Here is a 26,760-nt window from a genome sequence, read left to right as displayed (position 1 = left end):
CCCTTGTCCTCCAAGGTTACTTGGACTCACGCCCAGAGCTACTGTCCTCACGGAAAACTTTTAAACCAGGCGAAGACTGTGGTCAGATGACTCTCGACCATGTTCAGCAAGGCCTTCTCATCAAAATTCGATCATTCGAGCATAGGCTTTAAACGGCAGCCATTTTATCACAGGCCAAAACAGACCATCTTAATTAAAAGAGACAAAAACAATGTTACCACAGCATAGTGATTAAACAGTGTTAACCCCACTAATACCCTTATATGTATGTAATTATCTAGCCTTTTGCAACACAGTAAAGCATTAGTACACGTTATTTCAAAAGCGTTTTGTGCTTTAAAACAAACAGCACTTAGCAACATTCATTTAATTAAACCTGCACATTATTATTAAGCAACATATATGCATTCCCACGTGTAATTTCTCTTGTTAATCGTGTTGATTTAATCAGAATTTCACACAAACAAATAATTTAGGATTATGATTAATATTTTTAATTCACAACACATAGACAAACTGGAGCTTCAAAACCCGATACATTTTCAACAGAAAACTCTGCTCCAGCAATCCTCCCTTTGGTGATTTTATCACCAAATAAACAACCCAAAAAAAAAAAAAATTAGTAAAATTTAGTCCCATTTTAGGAGAAATTGGAAATGTCTTTTTCTCTTTCACAACACTACACACCAGACTCCCTTTCATCATCCCTCTTCGTTTCTAAGTAAACAATGTAATCTAATGTTAATTCTTCTTTCTCAATAAAAATCTCACCAAAAATGTTAGCTTCTTTAGCTGGATTCAGCCCTTTGTTCATAGGCAATTGCCCAAAAATGTTATCTTTGTTAGACATTTCATAATCTATTTTCCCTAACAAATAAAAAACACTACTTAATACACTACATGAAATTCCATACGTAGCTGGTAAATGGTGATAAGTAACACCTTCTGAAACAGATGCAGGTAACTGCATACATACGTAGCAATCCCTTACTTCCATTGTTTTCACATATTCATACAACAATTTTGAAAAAACATTACTAGAAAAATCATTAATTGACCTATCTTTATGTATGTAAGTATTACTAATTCTAGTCGGAACTACCTTTTGTGAATTTTTCTCCACATTAGTCACATTCTCTGCATGTATCTCAAATGTACCTATTGTAACTCTAAAAGTAACTAATAAAGCTAATACACCCCATAGTAGCATTAATAATCCAGTACAGCAGCAGCACATTCTACACCACCTTTTCAAGAAGGCACATCTACTTTGATTATTCTCTATGTTAGCCATTTTACTACTTTGACCTTGTCTTTTGACTTAGCCTCTACTACTCCACTACTGGAATTTCTAGAACTCTGGATTACTTCAAACAATTAATTTTCAGACTTTCTCCTTTTCACTTTTCTCCAAGTGATTTCTTCTGTTCACTCAATTTGGATACTCATCACTCTTCACTTCATGTTCTTCAACATCAAATTGTATTAGATCTCCAACATCATCCTCAGTATCCGACTTTTCTCCAATGTCAGTCAAGATTACTTTCAGGATTTCACCTGTATCTTCCTCAACCACTTCACGTATGGTCTCCTCTGGATTTCCCTGACTTTCTGCCTCTTCACCTTCAGACAGTGCCACGTACGTCCATTCCGGCGACCTATACTTCTGGTTAGGTTTTCTTATTCTCTTGATTTCCTCTGGTTCTTTCGACTCTTTTCGCTTTTCACCTTTTGCTGGATTCTGACTCGATACCTCATTCACTTGTTCAGCTTTCGAGGTATTTGCTCTTGTCAGTCTGTATCTCAGTCTCTTTACTCTGTTATTAGGCCAAAGATCTCCTCTTACAACCTTTTTTGGTCTTGTTTCTTTATTATTTCTTTCTCCAATCCAAGTTCTTTTCCTCAGAACTCGACCCTCTGATTTCTCATTTTCACTTTCATCCGATTCTGTTTCAAATGCCTCTTGTTCTTCAGCAGTTTTCTTTTGCTCCACAGTCTTTTTCACCACTGTTTGAGACTTCCCTATTTCTGTCCCTCCTCGGGTCTCCAACACGCAATCTTCTTGCTGTCTACTTGTCCCTTCACCTAGCTTATCAGGAATGTTCCCTACACCTCCTCGGGGATCTTCCGCAATCTGTCCCTCTCTATCTTCTTCTAACCCTGCTTCTTCAGGTGTAATCTCAAATGGCTCTTCAACCTCCTCATCTGATTCAGGAGTAGTCTCTGTGGAACTGCTCTTTTCTCTTCTTTCTTCTCCACTGCTTGTTGGAACTTCAGGCTCTCTCACAGAATCTGATCTCCCTTTTGAAACTTTCAATGTTTCTCTTGAAGCTTCTCCTGGAAAGAAAGAATCACCTGACTCTCTTTCTCCTTCAGCTCTTTCAAAATTCTGATTCCTTCTCACTGGTCCTGTTTCTTCATCATCACTGGAATCTGACTCTTCAAAATACTCCTTACCAGTCCCATCTTTCGGGTTTGGAACTCTCAGAGTATGACTTGCATGTACCCAGTTTTTCACACCAGCACACTTCACTGCAGTTGTCGTAGTCAGAATGACTTGTCTTGGCCTTCCCCACCTTGGAACCAAGCAATTTCTTCTTCTGTGCACTTTAATCCTCACCCAGTCCCCTGGACTCAGATCATGAGCTTGCTTCTTCTCAAGTGTGGTAGCGTCTCCTCCAACCTGGTGAAACACAGAATGAACTGTGTCAGTCAGGCCTTTACAGTAATCCAAAATCATGTCATCAGTTATTGTCATCAACTTATTGACAGGTACAAATGCATGACGCATTGCACGTCCCATCAAAATCTCGTGTGGACTCAAACCAGTAGTTCTATCTGGAGTAGATCTAATAGTCATTAGCACTAGAGGCAAGACATCAGGCCATTTCATTCCAGTGGCTAAACACATCTTACCAATCCTGTTCTTGATTGTGCCATTCATCTGCTCAACCACGCCAGAAGCCTCTGGCCTGTATGCACAATGTAGCTTCTGCTGTATGCTCAATGCTTCACAAATCAAACTCATGAGCTCATTATAGAAGTGTCCACCTCTATCAGACTCAATTGTTACTGGAAACCCGTACCTAGGAATCAACTCTCTTAACAGTAACTTTGCCACTATTGTTCCATCATTTCTCCTAGTCGGATAGGCCTCCACCCATCTTGAGAACAAGCAGACTACCACTAGAACATACCTCAACCTGTTCACCTGTGGCATTTCAATGAAATCAATCTGCATTCTCGTGAAAGGACCACCTTCTCTGCCTATCGTTCCCAGACTCACCACTGTCTTTTTCCCAGTATTGAACTGTTGGCAAATCAAACATCTTTGACAAATGCTTTCTGCAATCATCCTGAACTTTGCATTGTACCAAGTTTGTTTAAAAGACCTGATCATCGCATCCCTTCCCAAATGTCCCTGGCCATGATACATCCTTGCCATTGCCGACAACATGGAATTAGGCATGACTGGTCTACCATCTCTATAGACCCAAACATGGTCTGTTTTTCTTGGGGCACAACCTGCCTTGATCCAGTCTTTCTTTTCTTCCTTTCCTGCCTCATCCTGCAACTGTTTCACCTCATCCCACGTTTCTAGGACATTAGTAAACATCACAGAACAAAAAGACATTTCCCATTCTCGTTCCCTATTAATTGAGTGATTATTTTTAGCACAATATTGTGCTATATCGTTTGCGAAACTATTTCCAAGAGTTACAAAATCATCTCCTTGTCCATGAGCCGCACATTTTACAACTGCTAATTCTTTAGGCAGCTGTATCGCCTCAAGTAATTTTCCAATCACTTCAGCATTCTTTATTGGAGTCCCACTCGACGTCAAGAAACCTCTCTGTAGCCAAAGCTGGCCAAAATCATGCACAACTCCAAATCCATACTGACTATCAGTCATCACAGTCACTCTCAGATTCTCTCCAATTTTGCAAGCTTTTGTCAATGCCACCAATTCAGCAACTTGTGCAGATTTCACTCCTTTCAACGGTGAAGCTTCCATAACCTCTGAAACCTTGCACACTGCATATGCTGCACTCAGCACACCCTCATCATTTCTCAGACATGATCCATCCACAAACAGCACATGATCACTCTCAGGCAATGGAAGATCTCTTATGTCTGGTCTCGGTTTTGTACAGTAATCAAGCACATCCAAACAATTGTGATCATCTTCTGTCTTTATACCCACACTTTCAGTATCTGGCAATAATGTTGCTGGATTCACATTCACACATCTCTCAAGAGTCACATTTGATGCTCCCAGAATGACTTTCTCATATTTAGTCAGCCGACTATGTGACATGTACTGAGTTCTGCTTCTCGTCAAAAGAATTGCCACATTATGAGGTACAAATACCCTTACAGGATATCCCATTATGATACCCTCACTCTGTTCCAAACTTCTACATGTTGCAGATACAGATTTCAAACAACCTGGTGAACCCACAGCTACAGGGTCAAGTGTCGATGAGAAGTACGCAATAGGCCTTCTCAGTAGTCCATGCTTCTGGATTAACACTGAAAGTGCACATCCATTTCTCTCACTGCAGTACAACTCAAACTCTTTTTCATAGTCTGGCATACCCAAAGCAGGTGCTTCACACATTCTGCTTTTCAATTCCTCAAATGCTGCCATTTGTTCTCCATCTAGTTCCAATGGGTCTTTCATCTCACTTTTTGTCAACTTAATCAGTGGCTTTGCTATCAGGGAGAAATTACTAATCCACTGACGACAATAACCCACCATCCCCAAAAACATCCTTACTTCTCTCTGGGTCCTTGGAGCTTTCATTCCTCTGATAATTTTGATCCTGTCATCAGTCACCTTTCTCAGACCTTTTTCAATATTGTGTCCAAGATAATGCACCTCTTTCTTGCAAAATTGCAATTTGGCTGGAGATACTTTCAACCTTCCATCTGCCAGATGATTCAGTAAAGCTATGGTATCTACTTCACAAGCTTCACGTGTCTTCGATGCCACAAGTAGGTCATCGATATACTGCACTAGTACTGAGTTTTCAGGCATGATCAAACTCTCCAATGACTTTTTCAATAACTGATTGAATATTGAAGGACTCTCTGTATACCCCTGTGGGATTCGACACCATGCTAAAATACGCTGGCCAAACCTAAATGCAAAAATCGGCTGGCTGTCATGATGCAATGGAATTGAAAAGAAAGCATGACACAAATCAATCACTGTGTACCACTCAGCATCATGTGGAATCTGATACAAAATCACTGATGGATTTGGCACAATGGGACAACATGCCACCACAATTTTGTTAACTTTTCTCAAATCTTGTACGATCCTGAACTTCCCATTAGGTTTCTTTAGCCCCATTATTGGTGAGTTACATGGGCTACTCAGTAGTTCTCTCAACACTCCTTGCTGAATCATTTTCTCAATTATAGGAGTTATTCCTTCAATTATTTCTGGTGTCATTTTGTACTGAGGAATGTTAGGATAAGTAATTCCCTCTTTCACTGAAATTTTCACAGGATCTACATTATTCATCAATCCCACATCTTCTCCAGTAAAATCCCAAACTGTCTTTTTCACTGTATCTCTCAGCTGAGGCAAATCCTCCGGATTAAACACAGCATATGTACCAATCATCTCACTCTCTCTATTATCTAGAGTCATTCGGTCCAAAACATCTTCATCTGGTGTTTCAAAAGCTATTCCATCCGGAGTACAAAAAATTGTACAATTCATCTTGCATAGCAAGTCCCTGCCTAACAAGTTCACTGGACTAGTGTCACAGACCACCAATCTGTGCATGTCTGAAAATTTCCCTATTTGTACCCTTACTGGTTCAGTAAGACGTGTTTTGATTTGTGTATTGGCTACACCAACTACTTGGATTGCTTCATCTGAGAGAGGAAGATTTCTAATATCTGCTGACCTGACAGTTGATCTCGTCGCACCTGTGTCTACTAAAAAAGTAACACTTTCTTCATTTATTTTCCCATCCACAAATGGTCCTGCCTGGTCTATTTCTAGAGTTGCACCAAGTATGCACTCTTCCTCCTCTCCTCGGCACCGTCAATAATCACCTTCAGACTCACTCCCTTCATTCTTTAACAAATACTGTTGTACCTGGTTAGAACGCCTTGGTTTGTTTACCTGCTCCTCATTGTAGAATCCTGAATCCTGATTGTACTTTTGTGACCCTCTATTCTGTGGCAAGGGCGGTTTTGGCTCTTGGCTCTGCTGTCTTACAACCTTCTGTTGTTGCTGCTGTTGATTATTCCCCTCGTTCTGCACCTGTTGATTTAAGGTTTTACTCTCATTATTCGCTAATGGTGGATTGGTACATTCAGATCTCCAATGTCCCAGTTGGCCACAGTTGTGACAAGGAAACTTTTTTTTAGCTTCCTCTATATTTCCCTTTCCTTTCCCTGCATATCTGGGCCTATTCCCTGGATTATTTGCCTGTTCCACCATCTGTGCTTCTTGTCTCTCCGCAACCTTCACTTGTGCCCACATTGCCTTTTCTTTTAGCTTTCTCTGTTTTGCTTCAATTTCATCACTGAAGTACTTTGCATGTCTCAGAATCTCATCTATTTTCTTACTCTGCCAGTCCACTGTATGCTCACAAATTCTCTCACTAATCTCAGGTCTCAGGCCATATACAAATCTATATACAAAATGACTCAAATCTTTGTCACCCAGGTGCTCATCCCCACTGAATTGTTTAAAAGCCAGTATCAGCCTCTCATAAAAAGCATGAACTGATTCTTTTGCTTCCTGATGTGTTCGATCTATCTTAACCCAGTCTGTCTCTTTTGGAGGAACTTTACTTTTCAGGTATACAATCACCTGATCATACTTTCTCATTACCTCTGGATCTGGTGCTCCTGTTCTCTGATCTCTTGGATATTCCTCAGTAGGCCAACTTACAACTATTTTACACTCAGCCCACAAGTCTGCTGGAACAATTATATCAAACAGACTATTCAGGTCAATCCACAGCACTTTTGACAATTTCACAAACCTGTCTACCTGCCTATACCACTCGACGGGCTTTTCTCTCAGTCGAGGGAAATCATTCGTAAATGATAAAATATCCTGTCTAGTCCATGGAACATGTACATATCCTCCTCCAGGTATTTCTCTCATAGGATAAGCATCCACTGCTTTCTCTTTTTCTCTCACAGGAAATGCTGAATAAGTCCTATCCACTGATTCTTCCCTTTTCTTATACCACCTATCCTTCCACTTTTCAACATCACCCCATTTTCGCAATAAAGCAATCATTTCCTTAATCTGTCCTGTTCTACCAGCACCATTCAGATTTTCAATGTCTTTGTCCGTAAAATCCATCCTGTAAGTCTTCTGTAATGCTTTTACTTTATCTATGTCTACTCCTTGTTCATTCGCTATTGCTCTTAACCTGTCATGCGTATTTTTAGCTCTCCAGGTTATGTTTTTACACATGAACAATAGTTCTCCATCATGATGATTTTTTAGAATGTCTGTAGGAATTGTCCCTGCAACAAGCTCCTCTAATTCTACACGTAACCTGGCCACATCAATTGCCTGTGAATCTTTATCTCTCTTTTGAAGTACTCTCATCCAATCATTCAAATCTTCAGCTGTTATTTCAGTAGTTCTTTTCACTGGAACCACTTTTTCTGGCTTCCTCTGTGGTTCTAAAATTGGCATCCCTGAACAACTAGCATCCAATCTCGAATTAGACTGTACCTCTGATCCTCCACTACATGTGTCACGTCTAGATTGTCTCAAATCATCATTACTTTCTGTCCTTTTTCCTGAGTCTCCTGAGGGACCAGCTAAACTTGTTATCTTATTCCCAACATATGGAACCACCAAACCATTTTCACCCGTCCTCTGCTTATCAAAAACAGGCATAACCGGACCTATTGTTACAGGCACCGTAACAGCTTCTAGATTCTTCGTCAGTTCTCTAATCTTTTCAGTCAGTTCAGATGTAGTTCTGGCTAATTCTCTCGTATTCTCATCACCACATCTTTTCTCTCTCTCTTTTTCTCTGAAAGGGTTACCACTCCTCAATTCAGGTGTCACAACTTCTGTCTCAATGATACGCAATGTATCTCTTATCGGAGAAACAACTGGTGTGCTCTCTTCTGGTTCTGGTCTATATGGAGGTGGTCTCTTGTAAATCATGTCATTCAAGACCTCATCCTCATAATCACTAACTCCATATCTTTTCACTTCTGCCTCAGGAACCCTTTCCGTACCCTTCCTTTCTTCCCTCTCGTCAACTGTTCTCATAGGATATAATCCCTCTGACATACTAGCATCTCGCCATCTCCTCATTCGATCATGATGAGTTTCACGATCATGTTTCCTCCCAAACATGTATCTGTAGTTGCCTCCAGACCTCTGTTTTTCTCGCTCATGTACTTCCTCTTCCCATTCCACCAAAGCCTCAAACTGTGTCGGCCTAGGTCTAGGTTTTAGACACATCATTTTCTCCCGTAAATTTCTCAACACGGCCAGATTAAATGAACCATGTTCTGGGAATGCTAGAACACCATCTTCCTTAGTATACCTAACCCAATTCTCCAACCATATACAGGTATGATACCCATATCTCCCAACCATGAAGGATGCAGGCGTTTTCGTTGGAGGTAACAATTCACCTTCTCTTGTTTTAACATCTTTATCCTTGTCAAACCATCGTTTTATTTTCCCAAACAGTGATTTTTTCTTTTTCTCTTCTTAGTAATACATTTTAGCGTTTACCAAAGCTTTCTAATCCCTTCCGTAATACAACTGTACAGTACGATATTTTATCTAATAACAGCGCGACTCACACCAACGCACCAATCCTGAAGCGTCTACGTCACTAGAGTATAGGGTGACTCCTTCCAATCCTTGCGCGGCTCACACCAACACACCAATCCCAGCGCGAACACTGTACTGATCCAATATCCAATCAGAGCGCGGTCTGTTTGACGTCAGCAGTCGCTGCAGTCGCTCCTGCTCCTGTCTCCTGTCACTCGTCTACCCCTCCTTTACAAAACCTCTCAGTAGACTTCGTGTCAAATTCTACAAAATCTATTAGTTACAACATATAAACATCTCCATTGTCTGCTTCGCTAACCACAGAATAGTAAAGAAAAAATCTTTTTCACAAGAATCTCGTCTTTTCCCTGAAACAGCACTTACTTCTGTTCCACTACGGAATTAATACTCTCGTTGACACAGTAGCACATCCCTCTACTCTGCCCTTCTAACATGCATTTATTAACTGTTTCCTCTAGGACTGCTCCAAAGAGTTTTACAATCAACTAAATGCTCATACATTCACGCACTTTCATACAAGAAAATTATAGCACATACACACAGAATCCTGCCTTCCCGAGAACAGCAAACAATCTGCCCTACTACAGAACTATAACACACATTAACTAAGCAGCGCTTACCTCTGCCCAGTCCTTCAGACAAGCTCAGAGAATACCTATTACTTCTCCCGCAATAAGCTTTAACGGTGAACCTTACGGATCCCTGGGACTTAAGACCAGAGTTTCACAGATAACCTTCACTACCATACGCACTCCTTTTATACCAGAAATATCTCTATTAGTAACATATGACGATGTCACTGATTCCGAACCCATACAATGTGACGCGCAACTTCAATTGTCACACGTTTCTCCTGCATACGTACAGGTAATTCCAACAATCCCGTCTTTCCCGAGAGCAGTATATATTTCCCTCTGCTCTACTACGGAACTGCTACCAGCTCCCAAATTCCAGAAGCACTACATAAAACTCAATACGACGACTCCAACATATAGTATTAGTACATATACCAACATCAATCAATAATCAATGAATCAAAAAGCCAATGTACAAGCAATCTAATCAGATCAAGACAATAATCAAAACCATCAAATTCTGCTACCAGGAAATTGGTGCAGATTAGGGCATATAAATTCTCCTTACTTCCACGGATAGAGTAATTTCACAGATACACGCACATACACTCACCATACACTTGGGCCCATTTCACTAACATACACTCAATTACTCTATCAGTACTGAACCTGTAGAAAGAAACCTTCTAAACACCCTACATCTACACTAAGGTCAATAAGACCAAATTGACATTGTCTTGAGTCATGATATAAACAATAATAACTACAATAGAGTACTCAATAATTGACAAGAAATAACCACCAACACTGTATTTAAAATAATGGTACTTTATCTAAAATTAGTTCAAAGAAATTCAATCAAAACAAAATCATTATTCTCATAGTTACCTATTCTAGCTAAATGTCATAAATGAGTCAGGACAGGTCTCTCAGTAGAAGTCTCCCAAGTCACCGTCCTCACAGCATCGATCCTCACCAACGCAGGTTTGGGAAGAAGTGGCCTTAGACCCTCTCTAGTCTAACAATATTTATAACAAATCTTACAAAATAAAGCAACATAAAATGTTCTGAATATCCGTTGAACCGCTGAGCAGAGCGAGCAGGAAAGGATGTAGCATCGCTACATTTGGAAAATCTCCGCTCAAAAAAAATCACAAAAATAAAAAGACAGAAGAAGGAAACTCGAGTTTACAAATGTAACTTCTAAAAAATGTTCTTCCTCAGAATCATCACGAAACCACCGCTATAATCACAAAGTTCATTGTGGCTCCCTTGTCCTCCAAGGTTACTTGGACTCACGCCCAGAGCTACTGTCCTCACGGAAAACTGTTAAACCAGGCAAAGACTGTGGTCAGATGACTCTCGACCATGTTCAGCAAGGCCTTCTCATCAAAATTCGATCACTCGAGCATAGGCTTTAAACGGCAGCCATTTTATCACAGGCCAAAACAGACCATCTTAATTAAAAGAGACAAAAACAACGTTACCACAGCATAGTGATTAAACAGTGTTAACCCCACTAATACCCTTATGTGTATGTCATTATCTAGCCTTTTGCAACACAGTAAAGCATTAGTACACGTTATTTCAAAAGCGTTTTGTGCTTTAAAACAAACAGCACTTAGCAACATTCATTTAATTAAACCTGCACATTATTATTAAGCAACATATATGCATTCCCACGTGTAATTTCTCTTGTTAATCGTGTTGATTTAATCAGAATTTCACACAGAAACAAATAATTAAGGATTATGATTAATATTTTTAATTCACAACACAGAGACAAACTGGAGCTTCAAAACCCGATAAATTTTCAACAGAAAACTCTGCTCCAGCACCAGCTGCAACGTTTAGATTTGCGCAAGTACGCACTCTGGACTTTCGCTGCATTGGCAGCAACCCCGGCATTCTGGACACAGGTCATTTGAGCCCCTTTGAGATGGCCAGTTGGCCAGGGGGACTGGGAAGTTTGTAGGGCGCCAGGCCCTAATGTGTTTATGTGGTGCTAGGAAATGTATTTCATGTAGTATGATTTACGGACCCTGTTCTGGCTACCTCTAAATGTGTTTTTTATGATTATGAGGTAGTCTTGCATACCATGGTTTATGCTAGTGAGATTATGTTCCACCCTTGCTTTATGCCCCTAATGTTGACGATACTTAGGAGGTTAGGGTCTAATATTAGGCTGTTGAGATTATGGGTGTACAATGTGTTTGGCGCCTAATGTGATGCTGTGCATAATGTGGTTTATGTTACAGGCTGATGCTAAGTACAGTGATTTTCCTCTTACACCGCTCCATCTTCAGTCCTATCTTGTTAAACCAGTCCTGTTCTGAAGTAACAACCTGTTCCTAATCGCCTCACTTCCCTGACTGCTCATTAGTTCAGATCTCTTCACCCGAAGTCTCGAATATGTGCCCCCTTCTTGTCCTTATACTTCTCCTCACCACCGCTTTCCTAGTAACACCCTTCTCATATCCCCACCACCCTCTTCCTCCTCAGTTTCCCAACATGGCCACCACTCGAGTTAAGTCTGGAATTAATTGCTACAAAATCATTTACACTTCTAATCTGACTAAAGCTTCAGCAAAACGTTTCAAGCATAACACCATTGAATGTTTCCCTGATTCCCCTTTTGTTGATCAATTTTACAATGGTCGTAATGGGAGGCTCAAAAACGATTTCATTTTTTTCACTGATCCTCTCTTGGTCCACCAGCTTTTACAATTCCCTTAACGTCACTTCCTCCTCCTCTATTCCCCATGGGAAACAGATAAAAATGTCCCCCTCTGCGTTTCAACGTCTCCCTCACTATTTCACTCTATAACAACGGTACTGTCATGATCCATGCCAAAGACACCTGTCTATCTCTCTTTGACCACCTCTTCCCTTCCCTACTCCCCTCCCCTGCGACCGGCTTATCCCTTGACTCTTCATCTAGCTCCACCAATTACTACCTGTCTCCTCCCCTGACCCCCCCCCACTCTCCAATAGGCTGCACCCTCGGGAGGCACAGGTCGACCCTCTTCCCTCCCCCTCCCCTGTACCTCCCCTCCCATTCTTCCCCCCCCACAGTATGCCCCCCTCATCACTTCAGCCTTTCCTCTAGCTAACACGCTCCTCGTCCAATCTGCACCGTCCCGGTAATCCATTCTCATCTCCTCCCCCCTATCCCTACCTGCCACCCCCCTTTTTAGTTCACCTCTCCTCCAGCCTTCTCCCCTAGTTAACTTTCCTTACGTTCCCCTTTTCTACCCCTCCTCCCCTCGCTATGTACCCCGATTTCTCCACAAACCCATTGCATCTCTCTCCTTCCCCCCACTCCGCCAACAATGCTGTGCTACCCCCTTCCCCTCCCTTGGGCCTAGCAGAACCACTTCCTTTCTTCAACTTCCCTATCTCTCACTCTGCCAGATGCCCGCTCCCTCACAGCCACCTCACCTAGCTGACACGACCTCTCCAACCCCCTCCCCTCTTTTCCTCCCAAACCTCCTTCATCCCTATGACTCCACACATTCCTACCCTCTCCTTCCGCCCCACTGCCTCGATCCTCTCCTATCTCCCCCTAATTATGTCCTTAATTCCTATCGTTCTTGCAACGCCAACAAAGACAACTCTCCTTCCACCTCTGGTGCACCAATGCCTGCTCTCATCCACCACCTTTCCCCACCTCTGAACTCTGTACCCCTACTCCCCTCCCGTTCCCCCACCTCTCCCTGCCTTCCACCGCCAAGTGCACCCCGTCCTGATTCCATCGAGCCACCAAACATGCTGTGCTCTGCCTTACTCTCTCTGGAAAATAAGCTAGGCTCTCTTATCACCTCCATCTCCCAACTTGAAGCTACCATTTCAGTTTTAAGCTCCAAGATTTCCACTTTTCCATACACCTTAATTCCTTTGGAAAACACTCACCTTCCCACGAGTTGCACCTCGCCCCCTCACCCCATAATAGCCAAGCATAACCTGTCGTCTACAAACATTGCAAACTCAAACAAGCCCTCGAACGCCACCCTTCTTCCACTTTCATCTCCAAGTAACCCTACTATCTACACTATTCCGACCATCTCCTCTGTCAGAACCTCTCATCCACCTAAACCCTCCCGAAAACCCTTGTATAAGTACAATATCCCCATCACCCCTCATAGCCCAAGTGCCCCCGTCACCAAAACAGTCTCGACAGAGCTGCGCTGTATGCTCCACAACTTTTCTGATGCTCCGTCCATCACCACCCCCTTTTGTACCTGTATGCTCCACAACTGCAGATCTGCAATAAAACACAAACTTGAAATCTCCGATACCATCATCCTGCACAATATTGACATGCTCTTCCTTACAGAAACCTGGTTCAACGATACCTCTCACTCTATGTTTGATCCCCTATTACCCACAGGCTATTCTATATTTAGAAATGACAGAATAGACAAAGTTGGGGGAGGTGTTGCAGTCATCTTTAGAAACTCCCTTCAACTTAAGGCTTTTCCTAACAGCTTCTTCCACACTTTTGAATGCCTATCTCTTGAGCTTCAATTGCACCACCTCTCAGATTCCATGCTATTTACCACCCGCCAGGTAGCAGCCCTTCGTTTATGGAGGAACTCACTGACTTCATCAGCGACCAATACTCGCAAAGTGACAATCAGATCTTTGTGGGTGACCTCTATGTCCACTGGGGCTCGCCTCAAGACACCTCTGCGAATTTGCTGGCCACCTTCCTCTCTGCAAACGATCTTATCCAACACTGCACAGAAACAACACACTCTAAGGGCTCAATCGTGGACCTTGTCATTTCAAAAGCAGGCTTGCTGACTAACGCTACCCCTATTCATGTAGACTGGTCTGACCACCTCCTCATCCCATTCTCTCTTCACCTATCACAATCTATAACTCTCGGCCAACCTAAGAGGGCTACTTCCTGGTTCCGTGACACTAAAAATATTGACCTTGGTACCCTCTCTGATTCTGCTTTGCTATCACTTCCAAGGCTAGACCCGAACCTAGATGTTAACAAACTCACCTCCCAATGCCTCACAGTCCTTGCAGTCGAAATCAATAATGTCGCTCCTCTCCAAAGCAAAAAGAAAAGGCCTACTCCCTCAGCACCTTGGTTCAACCAATCCCTATATGAAGAAAGGAAGTACCTAAGAGTCCTTGAGAAACAATGGAGACAAGCGCCCTCCACCGATAATTTGGCCACGCTTCGTTCAGCAAGATCCAAGTACCATAAGCACTTCAGATCCCTCCTCGACTCAGCCAAAAATAGACCCAAAGAACTAGTCGACCTCATCAAGAACCCAAACTGCTCTCCCCCAACCTCCAAGTTGGAGGATTCTACTAAGAAATCAGCGGAATTCAGGTCATTCATCCTACCCCTACAGAGGAGCGCAAATCCTTAACCATTTGGCAGAACTTTGACCCCATCTCTGAAGATGCCCTCCTCAAATAGAGAAGTGTGGCTCACTGGTTAGAGTAGGCAGACCTGGAAGCAGAGGTCAGCCCGGGACCAGGGTTCAATTCCTGGCTCGGCTGGGTCTTGAGTCCCTAAATTGTCCATGGACTCGATAATTCTCGCTCCAGTGCATACTCAATTCATGGGTTCACACTCTGCAACTCTGGGCAATAGCTTGCTTAATCTCCACAATGGCCCCTCGCGGCGGGATGCCTGGCTTTCACCTTGTGGATGCCCTGCTGAGTTATCTCACAGGGGAATACCAGGACGGGTTCCCTAAGCAAGCGCTTAGAGACCGGTTGGTGATTTGCGCTATATAAATATCTGCACATTTACATTTACAAATGCATCCTCGAAACAAAGCCCTCCAACCATTCTCTTGACCCCAACCCTAGTGCCATTGCCATTGACTTCTATACCCATTCCCTTTCCTATTGGACCACTCTGGTCAGCCTCTCCCTCTGTCAAGGCTCCCTTCCTGTTTCCTTCAAAACTGGGCAGGTCACCCTTCTGCTTAAAAAACCCACCGCTGATGGGAACGACCTCAACAACTACCGCCCCATCACTAACCTACCTTTTCTTGCGAAAATCACAGAAAGATGTGTAGCGAAACAACTCTCTCGTCATATCAAGGACAATGATCTTCTTGACAATTCCCAGTCCGGCTTCATTCAAAACTACAGCACTGAAACAGCCCTGCTGAATTGCTGTTGAAGGTCACTGAACGTAGAAGATATTTTTTGATGCCAGTTCGCTTGGACGGTTGTCCATGTATTTTTGTATGTTTATTTGCAAAAATAAAAATTTGCTTATCAAAAAAAAAAAAGAAACAGCCCTGCTGAAAGTGATTGATGACGCGCTGCGGATACTCGATTTGGGAGAGTCTTGTCTTCTAATTCTCCTTGACCTTTCTGAAGCCTTTGACACTGTCAATCACAACACTCTCCTTAACACTTTTCAACAGAGAATGAGCATGGAGGGCACTGTGCTTAAATGGTTTGCCTCCTTCCTCTCTGATAGATCCCAAATGATCAAAATAGCGAACAGTCTTTCATCTCCTTTGGCAGTCGGTCAAGGTGTTCCTCAAGGCTCTATACTTGCACCCACATTGTTCAATCTCTATTTAGAACCATTGGGCAATCTCCTTAGTAAATCTGGGATCCACTATCATCTCTATGCGGACGACACTCAAATCTACCTTAAGGTGGCCTCCACTCACGATCTCTCCATCCTAAGCTCTACTCTCGACTCCATTCAAAACTGGATGTTAACTCATCAACTGATTCTGAATCCCTCCAAAACTGAATTCCTCCTCCTCTCCTCCTCACTTTCTCCTCCCCCGGTTCAATCATGGATGGATCAGATGAATCTACTTAACAATAAACCCATCATTGTCAACAGCGCAAAATGCCTTGGTGTCATACTCGACAAAAAACTCAATCTACTCTCCCACATCGATTCCATTGCAAAGTCTGCTCGATACCAACTGCGCCTTCTTTGGGGGATTCGTTGCTTCTTCCCGGAGCAAGACCTTAAAGCCCTGGTCCAATCGCCGGTTCTCTCCAGATTGGACTACTGCAATTCTCTTCTTACTGGCCTCCCCAAATCCCACCTGTCCTCCCTTAAGTTTGTTCTCAATTCAGCAGCTCGTTTCAGATATGGGGCCAAAAGAAGAGACCACATCACACCCATTTTATCCACCCTCCGTTGGCTTCCCATCGAGGCAAGATCTATCTACAACTTCAAGACTGCCTGTATCACCCACAAAGCCTTGCACTCCTCCTCCCCTTGCTACCTGGCGAACAAACTGAAACTCTCTGGAGGATCCAGACCATCATGTAATGCAGAAAATGTATTGCTTGAACCTCCCACTTTCAAGAAGGAAAGATTGATGGCCCAATCCTTTTCAGGCAACGCGGTGAGAATCTGGACCTCACTTCCGCCTCAGCTCCGGACCACCACCTCTTCCCAGGCCTTCAAAACTGACCTCAAAGCTCTCCTCCTTCAAAGACACTTCTAAATTTAATTCACGCCCTCTATTATCTGAAGGAAGTCCTTCCATTATAGGAAATTCTTTTCTCCATGCCTATAGAAGTGCCTTCTCAATCAATCAATCAATCATTGGCATTTATAAAGCGTGCTACTCACCCGTAAGGGTCTCAAGGCGCTGGGGGGGAGGGGGTTATTGCTCGTACAGCCAGGTCTTGAGCTGCCTTCTGAAGGAGAGGTGGTCCTGAGTTAAGCGGAGATGGCTGGGGAGAGAGTTCCAGGTCTTCGCTGCGAGGTAGGAAAAAGATTTGCCTCCGGCGGTGGCTTTGCGGATGCGGGGGACGGCTGCCAGGGCTTGTCCGGTCGAACGCAGGGTGCGGGTGGATATGTAGAAAGAGACGCGGTGGTTGATGAGTTTGGGTCCTTGGTTGTGAAGGGCTTTGTGTGCATGGGTGAGGAGTCTGAACGTGATCCTCTTGCTGACTGGGAGCCAGTGAAGCTTTTCCAGGTGTCCGGAGATGTGGTGGTGGCTCGGGACGTCCAGGATGAGGCGGGCGGCGGCGTTCTGGATTCGTTGGAGTTTCTTCTGTAGTTTGATCGTGGTGCCGGCGTAGAGGGTGTTGCCGTAGTCCAGGCGGCTGGTGACGAGGGCGTGGGTGACGGTCTTCCTTGTGTCGGTGGGGATCCAGTGGAAGATCTTGCGGAGCATGCGAAGGGTGTTGAAGCATGCCGATGTGACTGCGTTGACTTGTCTGGTCATGGAGAGGGAGGAGTCCAGGGTGAATCCCAGGTTGCGGGCGTGGTCGGTGGGTTGGGGAGTGCTGCCTAGGACGGGGGGCCACCAGGAGTCATCCCATGCGGTGGGAGTAAGGCCTAGGATGAGGACTTCCGTCTTGTCGGTGTTGAGTTTAAGCCGGCTGTCCGTCATCCAGTCCGCTACTTCCTTCATTCCTTCGTGTAGTTATTGTGTTTTGAGTGTCTGCCATTTAGTGCAGTACTATAATAACTCTACTTGTACTTTGTACTCTTTTGTAACATGCACACATGTCACCTTTCCCTTTGTAACGTATCGTTTGTTACCTCTTGTATTTTGTTTGCTTTTGATACATGCACAATTGCCACCATTGCCTCATGTAACGTAATGTTTTTTTTATTGTTTTGAGTGTCTGCCATTTAGTGCAGTATTATACCTCTACTTGTACTTTATACTCTGTTGTAACATGCACACGTCACCTTTCCTTTTGTAACGTATCGTTTGCTACCTCTTGTATTTTGTTTGCTCTTGATACTTGCACAATTGTCACTATTGCCTCATGTAACACAAACGTTTGCTTTTGTAACATGCTCACCTGTAATTTTCTCCTCATGTATCATTACTGTTCCTATTGTGAAGCGCTCTGACACCTTCGGGTAAAGTCCGCGCTATATAAAAACGCACAAAATAAATAAATAAAAAGGAAAGCGGGGACAAGGGGCTCACAGGAGGTATCCAGGGTCCGCTCCCAGTCATCAGCTCTCTGAGTGCTGTATCTCCCACAACTGGATGAGTCCGCCGTGTCCCTTGGGCCAAAGTATCACCACAATGTGCCGATCTGACGTCAAGCGCCCCGTGGCCGTCCTCTCTTGGGTCAAAGGCTCCACTATGCAGCTGTGAGTTAGGTGGGGAAATAAGGGCCTGTCCACTGCCCACGCCTTTCCTGTGCAGCTTACTCATTTCGCGTCCTCCACGCCGCAGGGCCAGGAGTCCTCCACAGGTCGAGCCTGATCCACTCGCTGGCAGGCAGTCCCCCTTCAACCCACGCCCCTGGCTGGGGGGAACCAGTGCATTTTCATGCTGCTCTGGGGCCTTCAACTTAGCGGTAGAAAGGTAATTAGCCCTGCCACGTCATCGGCTGTAAGTACAGGCCTGTTCCAGCAGTCATTTTGTAAGCTGTTAACATTTCCAAAGTTTCTCTGGGTTGTAAACTGCCGCAATGTAGGAGAGGAGTGAATCCTCCCCTTGTGTCCAGTGCCAAATTGTTAACTTGGATGAATGATCCCATTGTAGCTCAGACTAGTTCAACAAAAAATATTTTGTCAGTTTGGTTGTAAAGTAACAAAGCCCTATTTAACCATTTAGTAGTACATGCATTTCTTGCAATCACCAACTATGCTGTTCACAGTAGTAAGTAAAATAGCCTGGATGTATTACATTTGGGGTTATTCTTCATGCAGGTGAAATTGATAAATGATGGTTCAAAAATGTGAATTTTATTAGAAGGCAGTTGCTATTTTTTATGGAGTTTCCACGTCCAAACATTCCAGATACAAGTAGAAATGTATTATAAGTGTCTATGATACCACTCAAAACGGAAAAAGTGGTTTCGATTTGTAACTACCAATCCTTTCACACTGAAATGTTATGGAAGCAAATGGTTCAAAGAAATAATAATACAACAATGAAGAAAAAAAGATACAGGAGTATGGCGAAAAACAAGAATAGTGGTAAGGAGGCTTTTCAAGTACAATACTAAATGATTTTTTTTTTTACATTTTTGGACCGACTGGCATCGTGATTAGGGCCTAAATTTGTGAACCATATTTATACCAACATCCATCAAATGAGTTTATTTCAACCACACATACAATGCAATAAAAGTAATTCAAATACACAATGCAAATCACAAAACACACAGTTAAAGAAACAAAATAGATACAAAAATGATCTTCTATCATGAACTAGGCAATCTCCTATGGATGACTGCCCTAAGAAGAATCGTTTGTTGAAAATATATTCAAAAATGACTTTTTGCTGGAGTTGTTTACAAAGATGATTGCGAACAGATACTGGTGTACAGCGTGTGCACTGGGTAAATACCCGATTCCTGAAAAAGTCATCAGTATAGGATCTGCAAACCAATGGTTGGTTTGTTAATGGTAATCTGTGCTTGAGGAGTTTATTCAACTAGCTTTGTGGGAAGGAAGTGATTGAAGAGAGGCTGTGAGAAGTAACATGTGGGCATATAATACCACCAGCCTTGAAGTGGATCCTAGAAATCCATATGACATGATGAGGGGAAATTAGAGTGCACAGTTTTGAAACAAAGCTAGATGCTGCCAGAAACTAAAGTCAAAAAAGAGGATGGAATTTGGAGCATGGAGCTTTCTAAAAAAGAGTAGGCGTTTGTTTCGGGTCACTGTGTCAGGTTCAAGTTGGCAAGAACGGTGGTAAAAAGAGTATAAAGATACTCAAGTCTGCAGCGAGTGAAGAGTTGGTTTCAAAGTTACTGAAAGCAGTGATGGAAACATGTCTAACATAAGTTCTTTGGTGAAGACCTGGCTCTTCGACTGATCCGGAGCTCCCCCCCCAGCGCCTTGAGACCCTCGCGGGTGAGTAGCGCGCTTTATAAAACCCTGATTGATTGATTGATAGATTGATTGATTGATTGAAGATCCTGAAGGGCATGCTTGATGATAATAATTTGGATAACTGTAGAAATTGTGGCAAGAGACCATCAAGTGGAAAGGTAATAAATGGAGTTAATTGTTCAAAAGGGAATTTCCACAAGACAGTGTACATATGAAAGACTGGAGAAGAGGGTGAGGTGTATCAACATGAAGTGTGTCCACCATGTATGTCACAGAGGACTGCATTAATATCTGTATTAATATCTACCTTCTCTGGAGTTGTATGCAGCCGTTGACAGTTTGTACTTCTTTTCTGTGGGTACTCAAACGTTTCTGTCAAACAACTGGATGAACAATTCCTGAACTTTAAAAATCCTCCAACACCTGCATTTAAGAAGTCTCTTTACTGATATGCTGCACATCCACGGAGAACCTAGAGCAGAGTAGTCTCCTCTCCTGTAGCAACACAGAGATGATCATATCACTCTGACCTTTGTCCACAGGAATGATCAGGAATCACCAATTACTTCCCGTAACATCCCAACGAGTATACCAACAACACAGTTGGCAAAATAGTTATCAGCCCCCATACAGAAAATCATACCCTTTTTGTTGAAACCAAGCATTACAGCCAAGAAACTGATCAAAAAAGGACAAGTTGCACACGCTTGTGCATTTGAATATCACGCCGTGTAGCCTTATCGAAGTACTCAGATTAACTAAATTCCTAAGGAGCTAGGCACTTCTGAAGCAGGGTGTTAAATTGCTGCAAATGAAGTTGGCAGTGGCCAAGATTTGAATCACATAAATGAGTGTCCCAGTCATATTTAAAGCATTAATTCTGAGCCCAGATAATGTGACCATTTATTGATACTGGAATTCACCACTAATTCTATCAATGCATAATAATTCTTAAATGACCTAATCCCCAAGTAAATGTATGTAAATGTCTGATCTTTCAGAAGAATAATATTATTGACAAGCATTTCTTGGGAATTGCATATGACGATTGTAATTCAACGAAGCTCCTAAAATGATTTACAAGCAGATGTGAATGTCTGAATGTATAGCCATGGCCATGACTAAAAAAGTGGATTGTTAACAATTTCTGGGAAGGCTAGGGTAAGGCACATGGGAGAATGACTTTCAGATGTTAGCAATACTAACCTCCTTGCAGACATTGGACAAGAGGAAAGCAGGGACAGGCAGGTCTACAGTTGTTTTCAGCACATTTTATTGTACATTATATTATAATCAAATATAGCGTCTGGTATCGAAATGGAAAAATATACATGAGAATCACATTATATAGGCTAAGAGAGTCAATGGTGAATTCCTCACATTTATGGTGTTGTTGGCTCTGAAATGTTGATATTCAAACATTACCGATGCAACTTCCTGCTACTTTAAAATATTATGCATTTGTCACCAATGGACACAAAGAAGATCTGGTCATAAGTACATAGATCGAGTTTAGGTTTGAGTGCCTTACAAATTACAGATCTTCAGGCCTCCCGCACATGACCCTCCAGCAAGAGCAACTATTGAACTTTCCTACTCAGGAAATATTTTTGCCCATAAATTTACTCTCATAATTATTCTCTGCATAAGGTACAAACCTTTTTCTTGGTTTACAACATTCCTCTGGTCACCGTTTCTGCATTGGTAAAAGGTAGTACCTGCACAATGCCTACATTCTTTTTTTTAACTTGATTTTTATAGTTTCCAAAACATATAAACACGAGTTCTAAATTAATTTACAGAAAACAAAATCAAGCTTAAATCAAAATTATAAAAGGTACTACACTGTAGTATTACATCACACTGCTACACTACCGCATGATAAATATTTGTGTGTAAATGGTCATATTTCAATATATATACACTATTCCAATGAATTATACCAAGATACATCTAAAAGGACCGAAAGAAAATATTTCATTTATGTTTAAAGGCTGGGTATCACCAGATTGTACATGCCTTATGAAGATATACTTTCTGCTTTAAAAACTACCAGTGCTTGTTCATGCAGGTAAATACATGCTACAATAGAATTGGTCAGTCTGACTTCGGTGTGTATTCTGCCTGATGATAAAACTGCATATACATTAAATGGTCTCAAGGTACCACATTCTAATTGACACCCAATTACAAAAATTGTGTTCCCAGTTAGAGAGCTATAGAGCCAACGTGGAAGAAAACTAATAGTTATATATATATCCGGGAATCTATAACAACCCTTTTTTATCTGATTTTATTATTTCCCATACAAAAATTTAGTTTTATTCTCTGACCTCAAAGAAACATCTCAAGCAATTGATGTGCCGGCTTTAAACCACCTTTCTTAATTAAATGTGATATGCAACCAAAATGATATCAAAAGCTGGGCTGTACATACATTTTAATAACATTCCTTATTAATTGATATTTTGGTTAGCCAGCCTATCATACTCTGTAATTACTCTTATATTGTCCTGTAGACTAAAAACTAAAAACAAAGGGCCCGATATAGATGTAGGCAGATACATAACTTGAGGGTGCATGATGTGAACTGCTAGGTTGTGTTCACTGTTCCTTAAAATCTTCCCTCTCTTGCTCTGCATTTCAGTACTGCGGAAGGTTTGCTTACCCATTAAGATAGTCAACCTCCCCACCAGATACTGGCAAGACAAAGGTTTAGATTTTGGCAGACGGGTTACTACGTCACAACGGTCACGGATATCCCGTTTGCCGAAATATATATCACATTATACCCTACGGGATTTGTTTTTCGGTGGGCAGGATATCCATCACCGTTGTGTCAGAGTAACCCGTCCACCAAGATCTAAATGAGGCCCTAAGACCCTTAATGGTTCTAACAGAATGTGTATACCCACATGTCTGATACCTATATGACACCACTTCATGCCTAACCTTTCCACATGTCCCTTCTTTCTTAATTAAATGTGCTATGCAACCAAAATTGTATCAAAACCTGGGCTTTAAATGCATTTCAAGAACATTTCATCCAATTAATTGAGATTTTGGTTAGGCAATCTATCACACTCTGTCCTTATGTTTTATAACATCCATAGATGAAAAATAAAAAAACTGAGATCCTTAAAGGTTCTAAAAGACCGTGTATAACCAAATACCTAATACCGGTACAACACCACATACACCTTCTGGTAAGTTTTAGAGATTGGGACAGGCTGACTTTGTAGCCTGAAGACTGGCTATACGTCTCAATAATGCGTCGAGAGAGTAAGCAGCACATCATCGGTATGGGCTGGGACTTTGAATTATCAGGAGATATCCCAACCAAGGCTGGATAATTTCTAAAATGTATAAATAGGGCTGGGATTCCCCATATTTTAAACATTTGCTTGCCAATCGCAAGGATGGGTGTCATCTAAAATACAGTGGAAAATAATCACATAGATATATTGATATATTGGTGAAATAATTGATGCATGATATAGTATTGTAATGAGACTAATGTCCACATATAAAGCATATTATCACTTATCTACCATACTCCGTGTGACAATTTAGTCATAACCTGAGTGTTGAGGTGAAATGTAGTGCTTTAACAGTGTTCAAGATTTAATTTAAAGACTAATTTGCAACTGTCATGGGTTTCACTCAAGGAATTTTGTAATCATGTGAAATTGTGAATCTTAAAGGATATTGGGCCACAAAGTCTGCTCCAAGTGTGATGGAATTGACTTTTGAGGAGTTCTGTACAGGGGAGATACCAGTTCTCCCCATACATATGTTGTTTTCATATAGTCAAGTATGAAGTACATTAGGCCAATAACAATGGAATAAACTTTGTTGAATTGAAATACAAATCTACAAACAAGTTTGGGGGTTCTCTACCTAAAACAACATTTGAGTAGTGGCAAATTATGTAGTAAAAGACAAATTATATATTATAAGGACATTATTCAATACATATAGGTTTAAAAGATCAATTTACATTACAACATTAAATATTATCCTCAAGGAGGTTTCTCACAATTGTGAGTAATCTATAAAAAGGACCACCTTACCCTGTTGAATGCATTTTCACCATTGAGGCTTACTGCAACTATTTAGTTATTATGGAAATCAAATATATCATGTAGGTATGTATGTTTGCATATGTCTGGATATGTATGTTATTATGCAAATCCAATATCTCTCGTAGGAATGTATGTTTGTATATGCAACATTTCCTTAACTAACCGGCTGTGATGCACTAGTGTAGAAACAATGGTTTGCATCCTTAATGTTAAAATGTGAGTGAGAAGCTCAAAATCTAAATTAAATATGAAGATGTGTCTATAACTGAAACACAAATAGAGCACTTTACAGATTGTGCAATTAGCGCCTATAAGGGTCAAATCTGTTTTGCAGCACTTTATCATAAACTTGTTAGAATTCCTTCATCTTTTATGCATACTTAAAGTAGTATATATGAACAACAGACCCACACCTATAACAAACTACTTTAGATAATGGAATTCCTGCAGAACCTCTCTACATAATTAATTAGACCTTTCATTTTTCAGCAATTTGAGAAAGTTATTTTTTTGTTCTTTGTTAACACCTTAGCATTAAGTGCACATAGTAACTTTATTCCAGGAACCAAACTCTGACATGACTTTTCAGGTTAGGTAGAGTGAGAAATTGTCAAGCCCAGGACTCGCCCATCATATACCAGAGTAGAACACTAGAAGATGCAATACTTGCCTCTCAAAACACTACACACAGGAAACAGTACAGCTATCCAAATTAAATATGCAGATTCTACAGAAGCACACTTAGGTTCAGCACTTGCAAACTGAAGCGATAAATAATATGCATATAAATAAACTATTCAAAATTCTGAGCTCAGTGACTCATAAGCGATATCTGTCATTACTGTTTACAAGCACCTTTTGTTTTAGAAGACAGGGTAGCCAAACAGTTTGAAGTCCAGGTAATATCTATTCACAAGGCCTTGCAGGTGGTCGCTGGTCAGGTTTCTGAAATATGTCTTTGTGGCCTCATCATCAGTGTCTGTTGCATGTTCCATAATATGAGGGTAATAAAACTCTTTAGGAGCCCCAATGTCCATAAGTACACGATTAGACTCTTGTTTCAACTTCTCAAATTTTCCTATGATATCATAAGGAATATTGCAGGGGTCACAGAGGAGCGACATTGGTCTCCAATGAATGTCGCTGTGCTTTGGATCCTCTTGCAAGATAAAGCGGACAAATTCGATGAAGGTCACAGGTCGTTCAGAGTCATTGGATTTTCTAAATTTTGATTTAATGAAGCTGGCAATCGACTTTATGTAGTATTGATCTGTCTGATTGCAAAGGAACTTATCACGATATGCGGAAACTAATCTCTCGAAGGGTTGCCGACTGAACATCACCTTGGTGTAATTGTTGAGCAGTTGCTTCTGCTTGTCTGGAGAGTAAGAGCTCAGTTTTGTGTGCAGTCTTGTTGAATGCACAGCTTCCTGTGACAACTCAGAGAAATCCCTACTCAAATTCATCTTGAGGAGAAGAAGGATCCGTTTCCAGCTGGTGCAGCCTACTTTAGGCACCTCACAGTATATAAATTTATGTGTGTGTTCCACATACAGCATCCTGGCAACACTTGGATCCAGAGTGCCATTATGGCGGTAGAGTCTGAACTTTGTGCATGTATAATTTAAAATGGCTTTACGTTGCTGTTGAACATCATGCCAATTTTGTTCAAGGTCTGCAAGAGTTCGGTTTATAAGGAAAAAAAGAAAACAATTAAATACACTATTATTATATACGTCTTCACATTTGTAAACATCAAACATCAAACACATACCCCAGTAAAAAGAGGGTCTGATTTCGAGTTGGAATTGGAAAATCTTCCATCTAGTGGAGGGAATGGTAAATTCTTTGTTGAATGATTATTTATCCATGGAGAATGCACTGGCAGAAGGACCCCGCCATACTGCAGTGTAGATAATTCCGCCAGAGGATGCACTACTCATGGTAAACCCTCCAAAAGCAGATGTACCACTTCCTCCACAAATAAGAGTTCTTCCATTACTACACATCTTTAAATCCGGACCAAAGTGGCTGATGCATATTCTGCCACAACTAAAAATTTACTGAATAAGCATTCTTCAAGATAACCTAATGCAGTAGAGATAACTCTGCACATATTTGACAAATGTATTTCCTTATGGGGAATATTTAAAATGTAATTGTAGAGCACATGGCAGGAATTACCTTTGACATCTATCAAAGAAAGGGATCAGGGGTTAGAGAGAAAAATGTGTTAAAAGCCAGAGGAAAGATCAAAGAAGTTAGAGAGACAGGAAGTAGGCAAGTAGAAAAGGACCCTTTTCAGCACATATTTATTTTCCTATTCTTTAAATACGCTGGTCAGAACCCACAGAAGAAAGAAAAATGGAAAGCTAGAAGGTGGTGAAGCAGGTAGGACCATATTATGTTTGACCTTCTAAACTACATTTTCAGTGGGTGGGATGCCAATCCTCGATATGTATTAATTTGGTTGACTCTTGACTTCAGAATGGTGAAAGGCTG

General features: G+C 41.6%; 1 protein-coding gene across 1 annotated transcript in view; it reads right to left on the bottom strand.

Annotated features, from left to right (window-relative positions):
* Window positions 1-21,429: 21,429 nt before the first annotated feature.
* Window positions 21,430-26,760, bottom strand: part of LOC146799536 (carbohydrate sulfotransferase 9-like) — a 128,270-nt gene continuing 122,939 nt past the window's right edge. The window contains exon 4 of the mRNA XM_085627890.1: window positions 21,430-25,933. Within this exon, the coding sequence (XP_085484016.1) occupies window positions 25,122-25,933 (812 nt within the window). The 3' untranslated portion in view covers window positions 21,430-25,121. The remainder of the gene's footprint in view (window positions 25,934-26,760) is intronic.

Source organism: Triturus cristatus, chromosome 9 (genome assembly GCF_964204655.1).
Source record: "Triturus cristatus chromosome 9, aTriCri1.1, whole genome shotgun sequence".
Lineage (NCBI taxonomy): Eukaryota > Metazoa > Chordata > Amphibia > Caudata > Salamandridae > Triturus > Triturus cristatus.
Note: the sequence above shows the minus strand (reverse complement) of the source record. Positions and strands in the feature narration are given on the sequence as shown.